The sequence below is a fragment of the Mesoplodon mirus genome, assembly GCF_964341445.2.
Source record: "Mesoplodon mirus genome assembly, chromosome: 8".
Lineage (NCBI taxonomy): Eukaryota > Metazoa > Chordata > Mammalia > Artiodactyla > Ziphiidae > Mesoplodon > Mesoplodon mirus.
In genome coordinates, this window is record NC_138984.1 from 114,345,423 (window position 1) to 114,367,841 (window position 22,419).

The 22,419-nt window shown below is 37.4% G+C and overlaps 1 protein-coding gene across 3 annotated transcripts in view; it reads right to left on the bottom strand.

Moving 5' to 3' along the window:
• The window catches only part of PTPN4 (protein tyrosine phosphatase non-receptor type 4), a 187,671-nt gene that overhangs the window by 59,990 nt on the left and 105,262 nt on the right, over positions 1–22,419 (bottom strand). For 2 of the 3 annotated variants that reach the window (XM_082631395.1, XM_082631397.1), the window contains 3 exons: positions 17,671–17,759; positions 8,050–8,113; positions 4,228–4,400 (listed from right to left, as the gene is read on the bottom strand). In XM_082631395.1, the coding sequence (XP_082487521.1) occupies positions 4,228–4,400; positions 8,050–8,113; positions 17,671–17,759 (326 nt within the window). The remainder of the gene's footprint in view (positions 1–4,227; positions 4,401–8,049; positions 8,114–17,670; positions 17,760–22,419) is intronic. The other variant, XM_082631396.1, reaches the window with a different exon arrangement.

Sequence of the window (22,419 nt, forward strand, 5' to 3'; positions counted from 1 at the left end):
TGCAATGAACACTAGGGTCCATGTGTCTTTTTGAATTATGGTTTTCTCAGGCTATATGCCCAGGAGTGGGATTGCTGGGTCATATGGTAGTTCTATTTTTAGTTTTTGTTTTTTTTTTCTAAGTACATCCATACATCTTTTGAAGATATGATTATTTATTTTTATTTTATTTATTTTTGGCTGCACTGGGTCTTCATTGCTGCACATGGGCTTTCTCTAGTGGCAGTGAGCAGGGGCTACTCTTCATTGCAGTGCGCGGGTTTCTCATTGCGGTGGCTTCTCTTGTTGCCGAGCACGGGCTCTAGGCACAAGGGCTTCAGTAGCTGTGGCTCGCAGGCTCTAGAGCACAGGTTCAGTAGTTGTGGTGCACTGGCTTAGTTGCTCTGTGGCATGTGGGATCTTCCCGGACCAGGGATTGGACCTGTGTCCCCTGCATTGGCAGGCGATTCTTAACCACTGTGCTACCGGGGGAGTCCCAATTTTTAGTTTTTTAAGGAACCTCCATACTGTTCTCCACAGTGGCTATATCAATTTACATTCCCACCAACAGTGCAAGAGGGTTCCCTTTTCTCCACACCTTCTCCAGCATTTATTGTTTGTAGATTTTTTGATGAGGGCCATTCTGACCAGTGTGAGGTGATACCTCGTTGTAGTTTTGATTTGCATTTCTCTAATAATTAGTGATGTTGAGCATCTTTTCATGTGCCTCCTGGACATCTGGTGTGTCTTTCTTGGTGAAAGACCTGTTTATGTCTTCCGCCCATTTTTTGATTCAGTTGTTTTTTTGATATTGCACTCCATGAGCTGTTTGTATATTTTGGAGATTAATCCTTTGTCTGTTGCTTCATTTGCAAATATTTCCTCTCATTCTGAGGGTTGTCTTTTTGTCTTGTTTATGGTTTCCTTTGCTGTGTAAAAGCTTTTAAGTTTAATTGGGTCCCATTTGTTTATTTTTGTTTTTATTTTCATTACTCTAGGAGGTGGGTCAGAGAAGATCTTGCTGTGGTTTATGTCAAAGAGTGTTTTTCCTATGTTTTAGCTCCGTTTTTCTTTCTCAAGATTGCTCCGGCTATTCGGGGTCTTTTGTGTTTCCATACAAAGCATAACATTTTTGGTTCTAATTCTGTGAAGAATGCCATTGGTAATTTGATAGGTACTGCACTGAATCTGTAGATTGCTTTGGGTAGTACAGTCATTTTCACAATGTTGATTATTCCAATCCAAGAACATGGTACATTTCTCCATCTGTTTATGTCATCTTTGATTTCTTTCATCAGTGTTTTATAGTTTTCTGCATACAGGTCTTTTGTCTCCCTAGGTAGGTTTATTCCTAGGCGTTTTACTCTTTTTGTTGCGAAGGTAAATAGGGTTGTTTCCTTAATTTCTGTTTCTGATCTTTCATTGTTAGTGTATAGGAATGCAAGAGATTTCTGTGCATTAATTTTGTATCCTGCAACCTTACCAAATTCACTGCTTAGTTCTAGTAGAGAAAACTCAATATTTTTAAGATGTCAATTCTCCTGAAATTGATCTATAGTTTCAGCACAATTCCAGTTAGAATCCCAGAAGTCTTTCTTGTAGAAACTGATCGGCTAATTCTAAAACTCAGATGAAACTGCCATGAGCCTAGAACATGCAAAACAACTAAAAAGAACAAAGTTGGAAGACTAATACTACTGGACTTATTAAAAAGTCCAGAAATAAGTCCACCCAAATGTGGACCACTGATTTCTAGCAAAGGTGCAAAGGCAATGCGGTGGAGAAAGAGTAATCTTTTCTACAAAAAATGCCAGAACAACCAGATATCCATATGTAAAAAGACAAACTTCAATCCATACTTCACACCATATGCAAAAATTACTTTCAAGTCGATCATAGACCTAAGTGTAAGGGTTAAAACTGTAAAACTCTTAGAAGAAAACAGGAATAAATCTTTGTGACCTTGAGTTAGGCAAAGATTCCTTAGATATGACACCAAAAGAAAGATCCATGAAAGAAAAAACTGGTAAATTGAACTTATCAAAATTACGTGCTCTTCAGAAAACTAGTCAAATGAAAAGATACCAGGAGGCAGTGGTAGGAATCTGGTGGAATTAGAACTCTCATACACTGATGGTGGACATGTAAACAGATACACGTGCTTTGGAAAAATGACCCGCAGATTCTTGCAAAGTTAAACATACATCTACCATAAGATCCAGCGATTCCACTCCTAGGTATTTAACCAAGGGAACTTAAAGCAAATGTCCATACAAACCCTTCCACATCCATGTTCAGCAGCTTTATTTGTAATAGCCCAAGTCCGGAAGCAAGCCAAACAGAGAAACAACCCACTTGATATCTATAATTCAGTGAATGGATAAACAAAATGTGTTATATCTACACAATGGAATACTACCCTACAATAAAAAGAAATGCACCCTCAAGCCAGGCAACAACAGAGATGAATTTCAGAATAATTATGCCAAGTAAAAGAGTATGTAATATATATGTAAAGAATATGCAAAATATGTTTCAATTTATATAAAATCCTAGAAAATGCAAACCAATTTATAGACACAGAAAGCAGACCAGCCGATACATGGGGACAAAGAGAGGTGAGAGAAAAGGGGTTTCAGAGGGGTATGAGGAAAATTCCGGGGTGGATATGCTTGCTACCTTAATTGTGGTGATGGGTTCATGGATGTATATACATCCCCAAACATGAAATTTTAAACTTATTCTGTGAATTACACCTTAATAAAACTGTTTAAAAATGTAAAATCTGCCAGTACTAGGTCCATATTCCCCCAAGGGCAATAAGAGCCTGAATGGCAAGTGCTGCTGCCCTCAACCAGTATTTTCTTTTTTAATTAGATAGTTCTTGAGCTTTTTTTTTTTTTAAAGAATTATTTAATTTACTGTTTAGTGCTTCAACTTCCATGACGAGAAATTTCCCTTCTTTTTTGTTTTGTTCTGGGTTTTTTTGGCTGCAACATGCGGCATGAAGGACCCTAGCTCCCTGACCAGGGATCGAACCCATGCCCCCTGCAGTGGAAGTGCAGAGCCTTAACCACTGGACCTCTGGGCAAGTCCCTTGAGCTAGTTTCTTTTTGCTAATATCTAGGTAGAAATTTCATCCTGTTTCAGGGATGATTTTCTCCCAAACAGGTTTCTTTAAATGTCTTTGGTATCTGTAGTCATCGTGACTAGATTTTGTTTTCTGTGGTATAGTTTGGGGAAATTACTTGATTTTTTTTTTTCATCTGAGACTGGTTTAAAGTATGGTTAAAGGCTGGTTACTACATTCTATTAATTTCTTTGTTGCCTAAGTGAAGTGGTGTGTGTATACTGACGTGTATGTCATATTTTCAAGGTCAGAGGGAAGAAACAGTTCTGCTAAAGTTAAGAATAGTTCTTGTATAACAACCCCGGTGGTCGTTTAGGCAAGGAATTAAGTTTATTGAAGGAATACCAGTATGGTCTGCACTGTTCTCTCACTGGAGATTTCTTCCGTACCTGCTAAGATTTAGTACCAATAGATAAGACTTTTTGATTTTCCCTTGACTCTCACTACCGATGTCATACTCATTCCCTAAAACTAATTACCTTTAAATTTACAAGTACCAACACCTTACTTTCCCAGTACTGCTTGTAGGATGGTGACAGGGGAGCCAATCATGACATCAAGCCACTTAAGAATCTGCTGTGCCTTTTTTATGGTTACAATTTCCTTAATTCTAGTTAAGTGCTGACACTGAATCTTGGGGCTACTTTTACCACTTATTTGGAAGGAGGATGTGTTTTTAGTGGTATCTCCTGTACTATGCTTTATGCTGTTGTTGGTTTTTTTCTGATTACAAATGGGGCGTTTATAAATGCTTGAGGTTTATAATACAAATCTTTTCTGGGCCACATCTAAATATTTTCTTCACGAGAAACTCATCTTACAAATATTTAACAAAGACAATGGAAATTAGAGCAGGGGTAGATTGTAACTAATTAAATACAGTTGATTTACTTTAGGAAATAATGACCTGGAATACAGGTAATGGAACAGGTTTCTCAAGTCTGGCTTTACGATGAGAACCTACAGAACTTTCTGCTGATTAGACAAAGGGGCCACACTCCGCGGAGACTTTGACTTAGTAGGCGTGCGTGAGTAACAGATTCTATGGTTCAGTAAACTTTTCTTTAAAGAGAGGGAAAAATCTAACACTGAAGTATCAAAGCATAAGCAATACTTACCAATACCGGAATTTTGAACCTAATGTAAAATAATGTGCAAAAAAATTCTTTTGAGGTGGAAGTGGTCTGTCCAAACGGAAGAATGTGTGATGTTCTACACATGCTTTCCACAAGTTTTTACATGCTCTGTAATTCACCATATTAAATCCCAGTAATGTTTCTCTAGATTCATGCTGTAAAAAATGACAAAATGCAGAGAATATCATGAGAATGTCAGGATCTAATGCTCCATTTAATTTATTTTTTACAGGTAAATACTCTACCCTTACAAACACTAACCCTTCCTGTGTCTTTTTTGCTTATCGTATAAAAAAGCAGTAAAAATTAATGGAAAGGTTTGCAAAATGTGGACCTCATTTGGTAATATTACAACTCATAGGAACTTTTAATTTAGAACACAGTTAGAAACAAATTTAAAACTTGATATATATCTATTTTCAAAACTTAGTAGCTATAATTATTTCAAAATACAATCCTGGCCCACAAATTAAACTTTAAGATACATCAACACACCTTTCAACAATATCTCTCAACTTATAAATCTGTCTAGATTGTAAATAAGTAAATAAAAACATTCAGCACTTCTGAACACTATTTTGAAATTCTTATTTTAAAATAAGTAGCAACAGGGACTTCCCTGGTACCACAGTGGTTAAGAATCAGCCTGCCAATGAAGGGGACATGGGTTTGAGCCCTGGTCCGGGAAGATCCCACATGCCGTGGAGCAACTAAACCCGTGCACCACAACTACTGAACCTGCGCTCTAGAGCCTGAGAGCCACAACTACTGGGCCCGCGTGCCACATATACTGAAGCCCACGTGCCTAGAGCCTGTGCTCTGCCACGAGAGAGGCCACCGCAATGAGAAGCCCACGTACCACAGCGAAGAGAAGCCCCCGCTCACCGCAACTAGAGAAAGGCCACGTGCAGCAACAAAGACCCAACACAGCCCAAAATTAATTAATTAATTAATTAATTAAAAAGTTAAAATAGGTAGCAACAGAAGCATTTCTTTAATTTTTCTTTAAAAATTTGGCACAAATTGCTAGTTAAATAAATAGTTTCGCTGAACTATCTATAGCAAGGCATACATGTCATATGCTCTGATTTTCACACAGCGACTGCAACCAGGTCCAGAAATGGACCGTTAGCAGCACCTCCGAGCGTCCTTTGTCTTCCTGTCTACCAGATAACCTCTACACATGTGCCCACCTTCTGCCTTTTATGCCCACAGGTTAATCATGCTTGTTTCTCAAGTTTACATACACGGACTCATACATGTGTGTCTTTAGGTCTGGCTTCTTTTGTTCAATATTATGTTTCTATATTCCTCCATGTAATTGTGAAGCAGCAATTGACTCACTTCATTCTCCACACTATTCTCTCATGTGAACAGACCACAGTTTATTTACCTGTTTACTGTTGACAGACATTTAATGTTTCTAGTCTGGTGACGTGAAAATGTTGTTCCTGTGTGTATTCCTGTATTTTGTCCGATGCACGTAGGTGCGAATTGCTGTTGCTGGGCCATAGATGCCACGCGCTCGCCTCTAGTCGGTGCCGCCCAGCAGTTCCCGAAACGATCAGCCCGACAGGCAGCCCCTTGTACCAGCAGCGCATGCTCCTCACACTCCCCGATCACTGGCTCCCCATCTTTTTGTTCCACTATTCTGGTGGTTGCGTGAAATTATCACATTTTGGTTCTAATCTGTATTTCTCTGATGCTTAATTGAGGCTCAACAGCTTTTCATGTTACTGGCCATGGAGATGTTCTCAGTTCTGGAGTGTCTGTTGAAATCACTAGCGTACTTCTGGATTGGGATGGATACACAACCAAGGACACAGATGGTGTGTGTGTGTGATACATATATTGTGTGCTATTTGACTTTCTTAATCATGTCTTTTGACGAACATAGTTCTTAATTTTAACACAGTTCTAGTTACTGATCTTCTCCTTTAATGTCAGTTTCCTTTCTATGTCCTATTAGAGCAATCTTTGCCTATCAAAAGGTCATGAAGATACCTTCCATGAGTAAAATACAGTAAACTGCCTAGGTATAAATATTAAAGTGTGATGTTAGAAGATGATATGCTTAAACTATCACTTCTTGATCACCAGAGAATTCTTAATTATGTTAACAGTGGCTTTGTATGCACTGACACTACCTCAGAGAACGGCTGTGAAGATTAAATGATAGGAAAACGGCTGATACGTTACCGGGCACACAGTGAGGCCTTGAGAAGTGTTAGATGCCATATTGTTACTATTACTAACAACCATAGCACCATGACGGGGAGCACATTGGAAAAGCTGACTGAAACACTGCCTCCTACCAAGGTGATCATCAGAGTAACATGCCTGCTCTCCAGTTTCCAGACACGATGTAGTATGTTCTACTCCTCTAAACATTTACTGAAACATGTACAAGAATGTGCATTAACAGCATCTATCATAATAGCCACAACGTGGAAATGGCAGAGCTGTCCACTAACATAGTAAGAATGAACAACTAATGCATGGAGTACACATTCAGTAGAATTCCACAGCAATGGAGCCAACTATCGCTATGTGTAGCCACATGGATGAATCTCACAGTGTTAAGGGAAAGAAGGCAGATAAAAATGAAAACATTCTGTATGATTTCATAGTTGAAAATTCAAAACTAAGCAAACTAATCCATGATGATACAAATGAGAATAATATTTACCTCTTGGGAGAGTTAATGAGTGCTAGTGGGCATCACCTCCATTAGCAATAATACCAGCTTCCAGGGTGGTAGTAATGTTCTACATGATAACATTGTATATTATATACTTATCAAGCACTATACTTAATTTCTGTTGGTCTTATTTCAATAAAAACTCTCTTGAAATAAAACTTCTATGTTTTGTGAGTACAAATGATAAATCAATAGTCAGTAGATCAATATCCTCTATTAAATACATTTGATTCAAATATATTTTAAGGCTTTGAATACATTTTATTTTATTATTTATTTATTATGTATTTTTGATGTGGACCATTTTTTTTTAAGTCTTTATTGAACTTGTTATAATATTGCTTCTATTTTATGTTTTGGGTTTTTGGCCTCGAGGCATGTGGGATCTTAGCTCCCCGACCAGGGATCGACCCCACACCCCCTGCACTGGAAGGCAAAGTCTTAACCACTGGACTGCCAGGGAAGTCCCTGAATACATTTTATACACATAGACACATATAAACATCCTGAAATGTGCATTAATTTGTCAAGACTTCTAGTAATGTCAGTCAAAGGATAAGGTTAATTTAATTTGATGAAATAGATAAAATCATTTATAAGATGAAATTCTTTCCAACACTGTACTTTCTGTGATAACGTGTTGTATTTAATACACAAAAAGGACATCACCAGTCCAACAAAGGGAGGAAATGTACCACACGTTCACGAACTAGGAACAAAACTAAACGCTCAGAATCCCCCAAATGAAATGTACTCATATGTGAAAGGAAGTGCTGTAGATTTAGTTTAAAAAAAAAAGAAAAAGAAAAAGGACATATAAATGCTCAGTTACTGACCTCATGAATGGGCCCTGGGGACGACAATGAACATCACAATTGAGATCAGTTTCTAAGTTCAAGAGATAGCAGAACAGATGTCTAGAATAACTTCTGATCAGAACCACAGAAACACTAGGGAAATACTTTGTCCTAAAATGTGAATTAATTAACTGAGTAGGCAGTTATTAACAGTATTAATAACACGTTTACTTGCACTGAAAGTTCTGTAATGAATGACGACTTATTTCTTAAAGGACTTAAGTTATGTTAATAAGATCAACTCACCAATTCTTTTCTCAGTTGAATAAAAAACTGTTTGCACTTAAAAGAAATTTTTACAATCTTCAACCTGGATAAAAAGAGAATGAATTGGAGTATTTAAAATATTGAACAAAGATAAAAATATTAATCAAAAAAATTTAAAAACAATCTTTTAACTGTATGTTTAGTAATGTCTAAATATTTAATTATATATATATATATAAAGTACATAAAGACTCTAAAGTTTTTGGTGCTTTGTGAAAAAATAATTAGAATTTATATGCGCAACTGAGCTTAGTTTGATCAGAACATTTGCTGTAAACTATACATTTCCCAATTTTGTATCTAAAGAAATACATAAAAACACATATCACAGGTTAAAATTTTAAGAATACCAATAATATAGTTATTTACTCTTTAAAACTGCAAGTAGTTTTCTGCAAGTTAAGAGCTTGGAAATCACCACTCCATCCTGGCAACAAGTAAAAAGCTCAACAGTTGAAAAATCCACAACTCTTTTTAAATACACAAGGAAGGGAAGAGCACAGGGCAGACTGCTACCCCCAAGATTTGAGAGACCAACAGCTGAGTACACGGAATCAGAGCTTCCCAGAGAAGATTCAGGAGCAGAAACTGCCAGAGGAAGCAGTGCCAGGGCAGGAAAACCTGAACTGTATTTTATGAGTTGTTGAAGGCTCAGCGTGGTCAACCCCGAGAGTTAAAAACCCCAAGAGGCCCCACTCATAGGGCGGACCTCACGGTATTGTGAGATTTAGCTCTAGAAGCTCAAACAGATTGGGACAGTAAATACAAAGAAAAGTACCCTCAGATTTCCGACAGGGAAAGGGAAAGAAACCATGCTGAACTAGGCCAGAGCGCTCTGCTCTTAACAAGGCCTACCTTTAGGGGAATCTTGTTAACCAGAGCCTGACCTGGGGAAGGAAAATACCCAAGTCCAGCCCACTCTAGCCATCCTGTCCCACCCAAGGGGAGAGGAAAAAAAATGAGAAACACTGTGAAGCTCACAGTCTAGAGGCCTGGGCTCATTAAAACACTGAGAGCTAATCACAGGACTACAGAAAACCCCCCTCCGTCGACACCTCACCACTACATTACTAAGAGCCTATTTACAGCGTTCCTGTTACCAGGGTATCCTATCTGCCCATCAAGAAAAGATTACAAGGCATACCAAAAGGCAAAAAACACGATGTAAAGACAGAGTAAGCATCAGAACCAGATATGAGAGGAATGTGGGACTTATCAGACTGGGAGTTTAAAACAACTACGATAAACAGGCTAAGAGCTCCAAAGGATAAAGTAGAAAGCAAGAACAAAGAACAGATGGGCAACGTAAACACAGACATGAAAATCATAAAAAAGGACCCCAAAATACAAAATTAATATGCAGAAACCTGTTCCACTTCTATACACTAACAACGAACTATCAGAAAGAGAAATTAAGGAAACAATCCCATTGGCCATCACATTAAAAAGAATAAAATACTTGGGAATAAACCTACCTAAGGATGTAAAACCTGGAAAACTATACGACACGGATGAAAGAAACTGAAGAGGACACAAACAGATGCAAAGATACACTGTATTCTTGGATTGGAAGAATTGATATTGTTAAAATGACCATACTACCCAAGGCAATCTATATATTCAATGCAATCCCTATCAAAATACCAATGGCATTTTTCACAGAACTAGAACAAATAATTTCAAAATTTGCATGGAATAGATACATGTATATGTATAACTGAATCATTTTTCTGTACAGCTGAAACTATCACAACATTGCTAATCACCTATACTCCAAAATAAAATGAAAAGTTAAAAAAAATTTGTTTGGAAACACAAAAGACTGTGAAAAATCAAATAATCTTGAGAAATAACAGAGCTAGAGGAATCATGCTTCCTGATATCAAACTACAGTGCAAAGCTACAGTAACCAAAACAGGCTGGTACTGGCATAGAAATAGACACATAAATCAGTGGGAGAGAATAGAGAGCCCAGAAATAAACCTATGCTCACATGGTCAATTAATCTATGACAAGAAGACAAGAATATACAATGGAGAAAAGACAGTCTCTTCAATAAATGGTGTTGGGAAAACTGGATGCTACATGCAGAAAAATGAAAACTGGACAACTTTCTCACACCATATACAAAATAAATTCAAAATGGATTAAAGACTTAAATGTAATACCTGAAATCAGAAAACTCCAAGAAGAAAACACAGACAGTAACCTCTTTGACATTAGTCTTAGCAATATTTTTTTGGATATGTCTCCTCAGGTAAGGGCAGCAAAAGCAAAAATAATCAATGAGACTACATCAAATTAAAAGGTTCTGCACCATGAAGCAAACCAACAAAACAAAAAGGTAGCCTACCAAATGAGAGAAGATACTTGCAAATGATACATCCAATAAGGGGTTGATATCCAAGTATATAAAAAACTTTTTTATGCAACTCAGTATCAAAAAACAAATTTGATTAAAAAATGGGAGAAGACCTGAATAGACATTTTTTACAAAGACATACACATGGCCAACAGGGACATTAAAAGGTGTTCAACATCATTAATTATCAGAGAAATGCAAATCAAAACTACAATGAGTTACCACCTCACACCTGTCAGAATGGCTATTATCGAAAAGACAAGAAACAACAACTGTTGACAAGGAATGTGGAGAAAAGGGAATCTTTGTGCACTGTTGGTAATGTAAATATGTGCAGCCACCATGGAAGACAGTATGGAGGGTCCTTAAAAATCTAAAAATAGAACTACCATACGACCCAGCAGTTCCACCTCTGGGTATGTATCCAAAGAAAATGAAAACACTAAATCAAAAAGATTTATGCACCCCTGTGTTCATTGCAGAACTATTTATAACAGCCAGGATATGGAAACAACCTAAGTGTCCATCAATAATGAATGGATAAAGAAGATGTGATGTGTTTGTATATGTGTGTGTGTATGAATATTACTCAGCCATAAAAAAGAATAACATCTTGCCAACTATGGCAACATGGATGGACCTGGAGGGTATTATGAAAGTGAAATAACTAGAAAGAGAAAAACAAATACCTTATGATTTCATTTATACGTGGAATCTAAAAAATAAAACAAAAAGAGACTCACAGATACAGAGAACAAACGAGTGGTTGCCAGCGGGGAGAAAAGGGTGCAGGTAAAGACAAAAATGTGAAATGGATTAAGAATACAAACTTCCAGCTGTGAAATAAGTCATGGGGATGTAATGTATATAGAGGGAATATAGTCAATAATACTATAATAATTTTATATGGTGACGGATGATAACTGGACTTACTGTGTTGATTGTTTCATAAGGTATAGAAATATTTAATCACTATGCTGTACACCTGAAATGAATATAATGTTATATGAATTATAACTCAATAAAAAATTTATTGAAACTTGTTTTATGACTCAACATATTTTCTCTCCTAGTAAAAAAACCACGTACCCTTGAAAGGAATGTGTACTTTGCTGTTACTAGGCATAGTACTGAAACAGGAGGGAAGGGGAGCAGGGCACAACCTGTGAAAGAATGACATAGCCATAGGATAGGACAGAAACTGGGAAGAACCAACTAGATCCAAGATGGCGGAAGATTCGACTTCCAGTAGACCTTGAGCCTCATTCTATGCTCATTGTAACGCATTAGCTAAATGACACTCCCACCAGCTCCATGACAGTTCTGAGCCCAACCATAAAAGGCCAAAAGTGGCCTTTTGGGTGGCCACTGGGTGGTGGCCCAATTCCTGGAAATCTCTGCCCCTTCCCCCGAAATAGCTGGAATAATCCCCACTCATTAGCCTATGAAATTAGGCAGCCCATAACAACTAACCACACCATACTTTGGGGCCTCATGCCTTCTGAGATGGCCCACCCTCTATCTGTGGAGTATGTTTCTCTCTAAATAAATCCACTTCTTACCTATCACTTTGTCTCTCACTGAATTCCTTCTGTGATGAGACATCAAGAACCTGAGCTTCAGTAAGTCCTGAGACCAGGTGTGTGATCTCAGTTAAAAGACAGTGGGTTCTGGCTGGGTTTGAGTCCCCGCCCATGGGTTCAAGTGCAATCTGAGTCGCACAGTTTCAGTATTGTATACCAATTAAGCCAAGAGATTTGATAGTGCTTGAATCTATTTCAACTGATTTTTTATTGTCTAGTTTTTGTATTGAGTTCTGAGAGGGATATGCTCAAATCTCCAACTACGATTGTAGAATTGTCTATTTTTCCTTATTTTTTGCTTCATGTATTTTGAAACTGTGTTATTATGCACATGTATACTTATAACTGTTGCTTGTCTTTTATCAGGTATATGGGTCACACTTTCCTTTATCTTTGTGTGTCTTGTAATATTTTGCTGGCAACCAGATGTTTTACATATTGCATCATAGTAAGGGTAAGTATTTGTTTCCCATCTTCCCAGCTTCCTGTTACTTGGTAGTTTACTTGCATGGACTCTATCTTCATCCTCAACCTCCAGTTTACGCTTCTGCTGTTGCTCTTCAGGAAAAGCACAGCTCTGGGTGTGCCCACAGGAATACTGAGATGACCAGGGGTACTAGTCGTCCCATTCTCTCAAAAACCACACCCAGCTGAGAACTCCTCTAATTGCCAACACACTGCTCTATTATTTTCAGCAGCGCCCTGGACCATGAATTCCTTCAGGAACGAATTCAAATTGTGACTGTTCCAAAGGAACAGTCTCTAAGGCAGGCACTTGAGGCTATTTGCTCTACTACCCTGGTTTCTGTCTCTCCTGTTGTCTTTGGGTTTCCCAAGACAGTCCTTCTTAATTAGCCTGAGCTTTGCAGGGACTTAAGTTGTGACGCTTTGTTATTATACAGGAGCCCTGGTCATGTGTCAGTTAAGTATGGGGCTGGGGAGGAACCCGTCTTTAATCCTGTGATTAGGTCTCGGGTTTAGTGGTCTGGGCCCCTTGGCTGCACCCTTCAGTGCCCCTCAGCTCACCCCTCCCTAGCTGAAACAGGAAGTACAGAGAGGGCTGGAAATGGGTACTTCCCTTCCCCCACCTTGGTTAGGCTCTGGTAAAACCCATGTTGGTTAAGTATTGGTAAAATAGATTTCCTTGAGGGCAGATCTTTGTTAAGGAGAACAGAAAGCTCTGAGCATATTTCAAAATGGTTACTTTCCTGCTCAACTCCCAGCCCTTGCCCTTCGAACGCAAGTGGATTTTTCTCCAATCTTCGCCCTGAGATCCTGGTAGGGTGCCTGGTAGTAAAACTCATGAGAACGAGGGGTCCTTCCTACGTAAGTTAGTCCAAGCTAGTCTCTGCTCCGTCTCCAGCAATCTGTCAATCACCCTGTACGTACTCCTACCAAGGGTGGCTGCAGCGGTGGTTTCTAGTCCTGGTAAGTTGTCATGCCTTGTATTCACCTGTCTCTCCAGTTTTCAGAGCTGCAGTAAGTATGCCCTGTGTCCTCAATTCTCTGAGGGATCTAAAAAGAGTTGTTGATTTTGAGTTTTTTTCAGTTTTTTTTTTTTTTCTTGTGAGGACAGGGGTGACAACTTCCAAAGTCTTTACCTGCTGGACTGGGAACCAGAACTCTCTTCTTCCCTTTTCATTTTACTAATGATGTTTTTTGATGAGCATTAATTTTTTTTTTTTTTTTTTTGCGGTATGCGGGCCTCTCACTGTTGTGGCCTCTCCCGTTGCGGAGCACAGGCTCCGGACGCGCAGGCTCAGCAGCCATGGCTCACGGGCCCAGCCGCTCCGCGGCATGTGGGATCTTCCCGGACCGGGGCACGAACCCGTGTCCCCTGCATCGGCAGGCGGACTCTCCACCACTGCGCCACCAGGGAAGCCCGATGAGCATTCATTTTAATGAAGTCTAATTATAGAATCCAAGTAACTCCCAATTCAGTATTCAACATTTTAAAAGTATGAACTTGAACTGGATAACTTAGGGATAACCATATGTGGAAAGAAATGAGGGAATATATTACATGGAACATCACTTTTTCTACACATAGCTCTAATTCTGAGAGAAGAGGTAAGTGAGAAGCTAGTGTTGCAGCAACTGAAAGACCCAGGTTTATTTAAAGCTCTGCTTCATACTCATCATACTTGTTAACACTGGCCCAGTCAGCTTCCCTGGCAGTTCTCACTCCTTACCCATAAAAACAGTGCTAACAACACTCCAGCTGCAGAGTTATAAGGTACAGATAAGATGCATTAAAATCCATGAGTGATTCTTTTCCTACCTTGTTAAGCTTATAAAACCATCAGCTCTAAAACTTCCACCTTTACTCAAAACTCATTATTCATGTAGAAATTTGGTAATTCCAAGCTGTAATCCTATTCAGTTTTTAATCAAGTGATTTTTATGATTTCCTCAAGAAGACTTCCACAATACTTTGCTAAAATATCAATTTAAGGGCAATGGCAATTCTACGAACACTAATTTGAATAAAGATGATGAGGCTGAAGTGGTCCCTTATTCACATGTAGTATTAATAAGAAGTATGTTGCTTTTGTGAAAATAGATCCATACTTTAAGAACTAAAAGTAAACCATGTATTTGATGACTTTCACAGAACTTAACGATTGATTTTCTTTGGAAATCAATTGATATTGGATCTTGAATCATGGCAATTTGTGGTGTATGCATAAATGTACTCCTAATGTTATGAGTAGTTAGGATCAGAAGAAACCCTTATGCTCCAGGATGATGTAGATCTAGTAGCTTTAACAACTTTAAATCCCATCTACTTAGTTTAATTCTGGAAAATAAAAATTTAAAGGAATACTATATAGTATTTTCCAATCAATATCTTAAATGCTCCCATTCTTTTTATTAACCTAACTTGTGTGATAAAGACTTATAAACATGAGTTCTATTTCTCAACATGAAACTACCTTCAAGAATATTTAATAATAAAATAATATACCAACTCCTCAGCATATGGAATATATAAGATCCTTCACAATCTGAATCTAATTTCTCTCCTAAGCAACGTTATCTTAAATTCTTGTGCCCTTGCTTCTGTCCTCAGTGAAGACAACTGAAAAAAAAAAATCAAACCAAATATCCCATCATCTCCTCAACTCGCCACGTCCTTTCTTACTATTAGGCTCCTGCAAATGTTTGGTACCTTTACCCTGAATTCCCTGACTGAACCCTCTATACACACGTACCTTTTCCATACTTCCTCCGCACTGAAGAAATTTCTATTCATCCTTTAAAAACCATCTCAAATACCATACGGCCATTACAATTTTCCCTAGTGAAATTATATCCTTGGTGTTTCCAAAGTTATTTGTCAAAAACTCTTCTAGAATCCTTATTGTATAATTTTGAAAATACAGAAAAATTTAGATTATCATTTTAAACACATCACCTGAAAAGAATTTATTTCTGATTTTGACATTTATAGAAAATGTAAAATTAATAAAAAGTATCTTTAACTGTCTTTAGTAAAATCAGAAAAGTATTAAAATTGAAGATGCGCATTTACCATTATGAAAGTCAACAACTGTAACTATCTTTTCTGAAGCATTTAAGTTACAAATTGTCTTATTATGTTTTGTAATTAATTTTTATGTGCCCACTTTTAGGCAAGGGCTATGTCTTGAACTGTTTTGTATTCTCCTCTGAACGTAACACAATTTGAATTATATAGGAAGAACTTAAAAGATGTGAGATGCAACACTAAATGACCTTTGATTTTCTTTTATGAGCTTTATAGAGGTATAATTTATATATAAAATGAAATATCCCAATTTTAGGCAAACAAATCAGTGAGTTTTGACAAATGTGTTCGGCTGTGTAACTACCAGCCACCCAAACCACCACGTAACAATTTCCAGCACCTGAAAATGTTCCAATGGCAACCAAGGGTCTGCTGTCTCTGTACTGTGTGTCCTCGGGAATTTCATATAACTAGAAACAAAGAGTACATCGTCTTTCGCGTCAGGCTTCTTACGCTTAGCATAATGTTTTGAGGGGAGGGTCACCCATATTGTTTAGTGTGTAGAACAGTTCACTTCTTTCACTGCTAAGCAGTGTTCCACTGCAAGTGTAATTCGCTTGTCCTTTCACCAACTGATGGACATCTGGAAGTGTTTTGTGCTGCTATGAATAATACAGCTATGAACACAGTGTGCAAATCTTTATACGAACCTGTACTTTCATTTCTCTTGGGTAAATATCTAGGAATAGAATTGCCAGATTATATGGTAAATCTATGTTTAACCTTGAAGAAATACCGAACTGTTTTCCAAAGTTGGTCTACTAGTTTGCATTCCCACCAGCAATATATGAGGTTTCTAGGTGCTTGGCTTCCTTGCCATTACTTGGTATTACCATTCTTTGTAATTGGAACTATTGTAGTGGGTGAACAGTAGTAGTTCACTGCGGTTTTAATCTGCGTTTCACTAATGACTGAGCATCTTGTTGTGTACTTATGTGCCACCTGTGTATCTCCTTTGGTGGAAGTATCTATTCACATATTTTGCCGATTCTTTTTAATCAAGGTGTCTTATTACTGAGCTATAAGAGTCTCCTTTACATTTTTTTGATAAGTGCTTTATCAAATATGTATTTTATAAAAGACTGTTGTTTGCCTTTTCATTTTCTTTACAGTGTCTTCTGGAGAGCAAAAATATCTAATTTTGATGAACTTCATTTCACCAATTTTATATTTTGTATTTCATGTTTTCCTAGATAGTGACGTATTGGGGAAATTTATGTTTATTTTCTCAACGTAACTGTGGCAATTTTCTAAAATAATAGCTTCTGTCAGTTATCATATTTCTATTAGTGTTATATATATAAGTGACTAATTACAAAAACCTATTAAACAGTAATCAGAGATATTGAAAAATCTGGACCAATTCTTTTAGGAGATATAAAGAGAAACAGATTGATACAATATATTTCTTTTGTATTTGTTTCTTCCCCTAGAGAAAATCATTGTGTTTATTTTTAAAAACCCGAGTTACTTATATGATATTCACATAAGGGATATGTGATCAATATGATTTTTACAATTTTCAAGTTATCCCCTTAAAGGGAAATGGCAGATGCTTCTTCTCCTTCTTCCTCACTTTGGGATGCAGAAGTGATGGTGAGTGAGTCACTGGACAATGAGGACAAGGACAACATGCTAAGGACAGTAGAGCAATAACACAAAAGAAACACGAGTTTTAAACCCCATGGAGCCACCATACTTTCCTAGTACCAATTTAAACCACTGTAATAAGGGGCCTTTGTTGCAGCAACCATGCCCATGTTCCAACTAATAAACTAGCACCCACTGAATGCATTTAAGTGAAGTACTGTATTCAAAACAACTGGCACAGTGTGAGACGCAGAGTAAATATGACAATATTAGCTATTACACTACAGTACAGATTTAGAGATTGTCTAAGAGAAAAATTCACAAAGTAGTATTTTCTTTAAACTAAGACACTTCTGAAACAAATAATTCAATTATTTTGGTATCTTCTGGTAGATTCCCGGTAAGTGGGACAAAGTTGTATGACAACATTAAATAGCTCAACAACCACTTTCTTTAATATGAATTGTATTTGGTAATATAATGGTGAAAGCTAAAGTACTGATGGAAGTTCTTACCATGGAAAGGTATTCATTCGTACTCTGTTCTTATAAATCAGAATTCCTCCTGACATCACTCCAATCATAATTTCATTGTTACTTTGATCCTTCAAAAAACAACAACAAAAAAAAGAAAATGGCAAATCTAAAATAAACTGTTAAAGATATATTTTAAAAATATGATTAGTTTTTTTACACAGTGTGACATTTCATCAAAGGCAACAGTTAACTGAATATTTACAAATCCATATGGTAACTGTTACATCATAAAAATAAAGGACATACTTCAAATCAAACTTAAATGTTGCATTATTAAAATTTATTAATCTAAAGCAAAAATGATTTCAGGATTTCCCACAGTTTATAAATGGGACTGACTCTTTGATATAGAAAATCAAAGACCTTCTCATCTTATGGAATGATAAGTTAGTACCCATCTTTCCATTTCTAAAACTATTACTATAAAGTCCAATTACTGTGTAAATATGGTGGTAGGATTGCAAACGTGAACAAAACCAAGAGTTCAGAGTTTGGTGAAGGGCAACCTGTAATCAAATAATATTTCCAACATAATGAGAAGTTCTATAACAGACATAATACAACAAAAACATTACGGGAGTGTAGAGTGGGGACACTTGCTGGAGAGCTTGGAAGGCTCCTGAGAAGGAAATCTGAATTGTGCTTTGATGGGTGAGTTCTCATGCTGACCGATCCAACGGGAACAGCTGACCTGCACTATTAAGAGACTGAGTGGAATTAAAACTTTTCTCAGCTGCTAATCAGTCTTGAAGTAGCTCTGCTTCTTGACTTGAAACATACTACAGGCAAACAAATACAGCAATAATGCTCTCATCCCTAGCATTTATGTGATCAGAAGATAGAACTCATTGATGAAAATATCATCAGGATTTTGCAATTGTCTCCCTAGGGAAAAACCTTTACAATGCAGTCTCCACGATCTCTGATTAAACGAAGCATTACTGCGTTAGCCTGTGAGGTGAGCTAACATGTAGTAAGTGGCCACACACAGCAGTGCGTGTTGACTTGTCCGGCTGCTCCTTTTCTTTCACAGCAGCAGCACCACTGCACACCATCATCAGAGTCTGAAATCACTGTGCAAAGGACGCCAGTCAGCAGTGCGAAGCAAGACGGCAGGCCCAGCCCCACAGCCGGCGACTCAGCACACGCTCTGCTTACTCCTTCTGCTCCCAATCTCATGAAACGCCAGAGACGATACAGGAAAACAGAAAAAATCCCTGACACTTGAAAACAATCCATAACACCGAAAGGTACGTAAGCAGTGGGCCAGACATTTTGAGGAGTCTGTGAAGACAAAGTGGGTAAGATCAGATTTATGGAAAGAGAATAATTCCAGAAAACCACAGCCCAAGGGGAAGCCTCAAATTACCATCAGGATGATCAGGTAGGGAGCAGGAAAGATCATCAGCTCCTATCAACCCTACGATCTAGACTGAGCTACAGGACACACAAGAGCGTGCAGCCTGTCTAAAAGGGTAGAGCAAGCGTGGATACTGGGGACAGCAATAGAGCGATCCCCAGAAGGGATGGAGAACCCAAAACTGAAAAAAGCAAACTATAGGTACATTCTACCTGGCAGTTCCTTCCTTCCCTCCTCCAGCACCTAAAACAGGCCTCAGTAGAGACAAACAACATGCATGACCAAGTGAACTAGGAATCACAAATACAAAAGAAGTACACAACCAAGGACCACCAAGCACTTGAGAAGAACCAATGCCATTAAAGAGATACACAAAACTCAATAAATACGTAAAGCAGTCAGGCTGCTATGTTGGTAGAAAAACGTTAAAAAACACTGCAGGGATATCTAGGAATTCAAATTCTCAAATTATAGCTATCTATATAGCTATCAAATTCTCAAATTATAGTTATCTAGACTGAAGGGTCAGTTCCCAAGGTATTGCCAGAGTTGGGCAAGGGAACGCAAGAAAATAAGTATTATGCCCTTTATGGATACAAACGCTATTAATTCCAGTGTACAGAAAAATGAACACTGACCACCTTATTTTATGCTTTTCTTATCACTTATTACTATCTAATATAACGCTATACATTGACTTGTTTAATCTGTTTATTTTTTCTCTTCTTCACTAGAACCTAAGTAGCAAAGTGCAGGGCCTTTGTTTTGCGCCCTTTCAGGTTCTTAGATGTAGAAAGGCCTACCCATTTGTGAAATGAATGGACCTCTAGTATCTGTAGGAAAATATCTCCGCTGTTTAGCTTGGCACTGAAACGACCACCCCATCCCATTTCATTTTCCCCTTTATAATTAGTAAAAACCTGCTTCCCATCAGGCCATTCCACGTATTTTGTGTACTCATAAGTAATGTTTTAATTAATGCTGTTCTCATCTCTTCATGTCTCTCCAATGAATCAAATCAAACCTAACCAAAGTCTAGATCAAGTCCACCTTCCCTGTGAAAACTTCATTAGCCCAGTAGAATGTACTGAATTGTACCATGAATATGTAATCAGCAAAGTCCAGACTGTGTGACACTACAGGTGAAATGATGCAGTTCTTTAACGAGAAAATTCTAAGGAACGGTAAGGGAAGAAGGGATTAAAAGACATTTAAAGTTATTCAGTTAAAACAAACAAACAAAAAGCAAGACCAAATTACAGTATCCAGGAAGGCACACTGGGTGATAAAACCACAGAAGAACAATGTAGGAAGGGGCTATGATTGGGACAGTGTATAAAAAGCGTTTCTGGAATGGCTGGCTAAAGCCTACTGCTGACCTGCGTAGTATTTACAAAGATGTTCACTGAGATATACACACGGGGATATGTGATTTATTTTACAACATGTTAAAAAACAGCAATGTAAGCAGGATGAGACTTAGGAGGACTATGAACAGATATTCTAACATTCCCTACCCAGGCCTCAACTGTCCATTCACGCCGCCCTGCAGTGCCCTCCCCTCCTTTCTGGTGGAGACCACAGTTCTGCTCTCCATCCACTAAGTCGCTAGGACCACTTAACCATTCTAGTCTCTCTGCAGTCACATGGGAAGAATAGAATAATAACACAAAGCCACTAAAATTTTCCATTTAGTATCTTCAGACCACAGTTGACCTCAGGTAACTGAAACTGCAGAAACAGAAACCATGGATAAGGGGGGACCACTGTATGTATATTCTTCTAGATCTTTGTTTATATATATAAAATATAAATAGGTAGTATTTATAACCACACAATTTCTTTAATCAACGAAAACTGGGAAATATTGTTGCGTAATTTTTCTTTTGCACTTAGCATTTTGTAGATATCTTTTCATATCAATATATATACCTCTAACTCATCAGTTTTAACTGCTGCATATTATTCCAAAATATGAATTTATCACAATTTCTTAACCATTTCTGTTGATTCATTTAGAGATTTCTAAATTTTTAATATTACAAACAATGCTATAATAAAAATCCTTGAACACATTATTTAAAACACCTCTATAAAAAGGGTGGAGTCTGAGAAATGGAAGTGGTCAAATATTATATTCATATCATATCATATCATTTGCACTCCAAAGGGGTTATACCAAGTTATATTTAAACATGTTCATCTCTGTTTTTCCTGTATTTCTACTTATATGTTTTAAAAAATTACTCTATTGTGGGAACTCTTTATAAAATATGAATACTAAAAAACTTTCTGTAATACATGTTGAAATTGTTTTCACTTTTACCTTTCAGCTTTATGATTTTCCCCTATATATATCATCAGTTTAAAATCATTATGTTTGTATATTTTTCATAGTTAGGTATACAGTTAGCCATAACACACACTCATTAATACTTTAAACACTATTTCTGTGTGCCCTATAGAGGTCTAACAGTGTTCTGGGCCCTCAAATTATTCAATGAAAGTGAACACAAGTAATGACCTACTGATACTTTCATAAAGATACAAAAGAATCAAAAAGGGGAAAGACAAAAAAAAAAGCTATGTCTAGACAGGTCCTAATGACTAAAAGCACACAGCAGAATATGGAAAATCACTGTGTGATCTGAGTACTCTAGGGTGACATAGATGAAATCATATATATAGCTCTATTGTACAGAAGAGATTCTTTTCTCTGTTTCAAGGGATTATATTTTTAAATTATTTGATTATGTGAACAAATATGTCCACAAGTTCTCAAATATATGTAGGTTAAAAACAAGGTTTCGAAGAACCTTAAAACAGAAACAGATATCATATGATTAAATTAGTTAACTTCTCGGTGTCTCATTTTCCTCATCTGGAAAGCAAGGATGATAATACTCTTACTTCACAGGGCTGTTTTAAGGATTAAATGAGATTAATATACATAAGCCCTAAGAAGGTTGTCAGGCACATAATAAATGCTATAAAGGTGTTTCCTGTGATTATTACCTGTAACCTGTACAGTAAAATCTCTCAAAATTACTATTCTCACAGTCTTTCTTGAATACTCTCTAATCAGTCAGCCTCTGGCCATCACTATAGCTCCAAAATTGCTATTACAAAGTCAATACTGGTAATATTACAATAACTTCCACATTTCTAATCCAATTCTCATCTGACATAGTTGACCACGCCTGATTCACTTGGCTTCAAAGACACATAAGTGCCTGACAGAAAGAAAGGCGTTCTTTCTATCTAAATGGCTGTTTCTTCCTCATCTAACCTTTAACATTTGAAGTGTTCCAGCTCTGAGGACCTCTAACCTTCAACTGCTACTAGCTATGTTCCTTCAGTGCTCCCGT